The 3,567-nt window shown below is 44.6% G+C and overlaps 1 protein-coding gene across 1 annotated transcript; it reads right to left on the bottom strand.

Annotated features, from left to right (window-relative positions):
• Positions 1–72: 72 nt before the first annotated feature.
• On the bottom strand, positions 73–1,497 carry LOC117591667 (PDF receptor-like; the record flags this gene model as incomplete). The annotated part of the gene is made up of 2 exons (XM_034284990.1): positions 1,390–1,497; positions 73–236 (listed from the first exon to the last, which is right to left on the bottom strand). Coding segments are annotated over exons 1-2 (213 nt in total), but the record flags the coding sequence as incomplete, so codon positions are not given.
• Positions 1,498–3,567: the final 2,070 nt, after the last annotated feature.

Here is a 3,567-nt window from a genome sequence, read left to right as displayed (position 1 = left end):
AGAGCTAAAAATGTTACAAAAATATAGGGATTATGAGTTCAAGATTAAGTGTGTGTGTGGGATCTCGCTTACATCAATATCCTTGCTACCCATCTGCTGCATCAGGCGAATCACCTCAGGCCTGTAGCAGGGCCCATAGTCGGTCCAACCAGCGGCAATCGCTTCCGCTGTCATATTTGTAGTATCTGGCCGTGTGCCCCAGCTGCCATCCAGCTCACATTTGCGTATAGCAAATTCTGTTTACCAAACATCAAATCAAAGGTGAAGAGATTAAAACACCAGGATTAGTAACAGTTTAGGCCATAAAGAAGGTACTTTGATTTCGCTCATTCGGGGCGGCTAACAGGCTTACAGCCTAACAGCGCTGTTATCACCCCATGTGAACTAACAGCCTATAACTGCTGTTAAACAGACCACTGTTAGCGATCTGCTTTTACAGTCGCTCACTAAGGGCAGCAGCTCTAACAGACCATCAGCGCTGTTATCACCCCATGTGAACTAACAGCCTATAAATGCTGTTAAAAAGACCACTGTTAGCTCTCTCCTTTTACAGTCGCTCACTAAGGGCAGCAGCTCTAACAGACCAACAGCGCTGTTATCACCCCAAGTGAACTAACAGCCTATAACTGCTGGTAAACAGACCACTGTTAGCTCTCCTTTTACAGCTCACTGTTAGTTGTCTCGTCGTAAGTGGTTCACTGTTGGCGCTCTCTTCTTGCGCTCGCTCGCTTGCTAACGATCCCCACTGCTTTCGAATGTTAGCTCTACCCCGGCCCCTGGCATTTGGAATTTCAATCAATTGACTGCCCCACAGGTGACAAGTGCTGAGTAGTGCAATAATGTCAATCGAATGAATCATTGGTGTCAGGATCGAGGCGGTTGGCGGTTGTATGCAAAACGAGGCCAGGACAATGCTAATCGTATGCATTTTCATCAAGAAAATTCAATTTGTGGAGCTGCCCTACAATTAAGTAATCGATTTGTGGCTCGCTTTCCTTGCACTACGCCCACCTGACCAGTCCAGCACAGCTCAGTCCTCCACGTTCCAGTTTCGGTAAGACCTCCAACTGCAGTCCTCCCCGATGTCCTGACGGGGGTGTGGCTGGTATGGCTTGGGCTGTCTGCTAAACGGTTAAACGAATGCGTGACGCCGTGAGGCATGCAATGAATACGAAATCAAGTAATTGTTTGCCAAAGTGCCGACTAGTGATCCATATAATTTAGGCCACAATGTTTAATTTGAAAGGGAAATATTCCCATGCTCGATCATACGCGTATTTATGGGTCACTTCTTAATCAATACTTGAGGCGAAAAGGCAACAGGACTTCCCCTGATAATAGCTTTCTTACTTTCTATAGCTCTAGTTTCTAGATAGTTGTAAAACTTACTTCGCGGATCGACACCATGAAAGCCCGCCGGGCAATGCATTCGTGCCATGACTCCCGCAGGTGTTGGGGGCCAACAGGTCAGCGTGTCCCAAGTAAAGTTGCAGTAGATGCCTGAAAATATATCATAGAACATTGCCATGAACGTAGATAACCTCACAAGTATAACATCCCTTCCCACAAAATTAATAGCCAGAGTAATTTCAATGATTCAGCAGTTACTTTAATCGGTCAAACAATCATCTACTCCTCCCACAGCATTAGGATGTCCAGAAGCTCCTTCAACTTGTCGGCCTTTAGCCGACAGTTGGAAACTTTTGGCCGGAGTACACATACGCCGATTTATGCATGGCCATTCGATGGGGATCGCTTGTGGCCACGACAATATTCACCATTGGCCTGCTTCATATGTTTCATCATAATCCATGTATTGCATCCGCACATCATATTCTCGACCCCAGCAATCGATTGACATTAGATTAACGCTCAATGTAGGATCCATCAAGGGCGGTGCAGGGACTTGTGTGCATTTTGGGTCTCTCTTAAATATATCACGGAATAGTCCGAAACGGAATACTGTTGTGTAGCTTTCTGGTGACGCTTGTTTTTGGGTTAGACGTTTTTTTGGTAGAGGCCGAAAGTATGCCTCAGACTTTCGTAACTTTTTGCTAGTTCCTGTATGGTACACCAGCTGATCGACGGAACAAGGTGGTAGAGGTTCCAGGTGAAGAGAATTTTAATTGTAATAATGTTAACAATTTGGAAATGGCAAATGTCCCACTTTCGCTGTTAACCGGGTTGTGCAGGAAGTTCAGCTACTGCCACGGTCTTTTCAATTCTGGCCGCGAGTCGATCAAGTCGCTTCTCAGACTTAATAAACCCAAGTTATAGTGCGAAAAGCTTAAAATGATTACAAAGATATTCCGAAAATACATGAAGATAAATACAGCAGTCGCTGGGCCGCTTGGAATAATCAAAAAAGTGCCAAACGCAAATAAGCGGTAAGACGGGCCTACATTTTTGTTCGTGTCATTGTTAAGCAGAAAATTGTGAAATTCTCTCTTCTCTTTTTTTTCGTCTTTGCAAGTGCAATTTGGCACTTAGTACAAATATTTTAAATCACCTTTAAACCATAGTTGAACATCAAAGGCATTCAAATATTTCAATTCGCCGCTATTAGCCGCATCTAAAGCCGAGAGAAGCCGCTGCAATTCGAAGAGAATTAATTTAATTCGCACCTCCGAAGCCACCGTCTGGAAAGGGAAGCCGCAATTTTATAACCGGGAAATGTCGGTTTAATAACCCTTCGTTTTAAATTGTTGTATACATATCTCTAGTTTTTTTTGCAAACCCCCAAAAGCAAAAAGGCTTCTTCTGCCTCTTGCTTCTCGCAGTTTGCCTGTTGCCTCTTTTTAGCGTTGCCGCTTCTACGGCAGTAACTGGTTGTTGCTGCTTGCTGCTTGCTGCTTTCTGGTTACTCCATCCTCCAGCGGTTGTTAAACTTGATGACTGATGCTCATTGAATCTAATACGAATATGAATATGAGTGTGAATGCTTATTGACCATAGTGGCCAAGCGTAGTAGAGGCAGCACTGCCCCTATTGAATTATCTACACCCTTAGACGTAACAAACTACTTTCAGGAGGTGTCTGCCCGATTGGTGACCGAGCGCGTGAGCCAGCAGGCCTTTCTGCAGCTTTCCAAAACCTCTAATCGCGCAGTGCAAAAAGCCATAGCTAGCTCCAAAAGAGCCTTGGGGGAGGCCCCTAAGTAGGGCTTTCAAATTGAGAAGATAAATTATTGATTTAATAATAAACAATACAACATTGTGCGTACGCCTCAATACTTCGACAAGCGCATGGACGCGTGTATGTACATAAATAATTCCTTAGGCTTAATTGAGGCAGTGCTGGGCAAGATCCTTGTTGTCTGCACGCAAGCGCATAGTCGTGTAAAGCTGACAGTAATAATTGTATAAATATGTATCTGGTGTAACCACGCCTCACAATTTCTGTACATAATGTATGGCTTAAATAAAACAAACGAAACACGTGACAATGGCTTCTCATTCGTGATTTCGCCGCTGGTGTTGCTTTTGCGCGATCGATCAGACACGGCGACACTGCTGGTGCTGACCATTAGAACACTGGGAACCTCGCCAATGGATAGCTCTGAGCTGC

Source organism: Drosophila guanche, unplaced genomic scaffold, assembly GCF_900245975.1.
Source record: "Drosophila guanche unplaced genomic scaffold, DGUA_6, whole genome shotgun sequence".
Taxonomy (NCBI): Eukaryota; Metazoa; Arthropoda; class Insecta; order Diptera; family Drosophilidae; genus Drosophila; species Drosophila guanche.
Note: the sequence above shows the minus strand (reverse complement) of the source record. Positions and strands in the feature narration are given on the sequence as shown.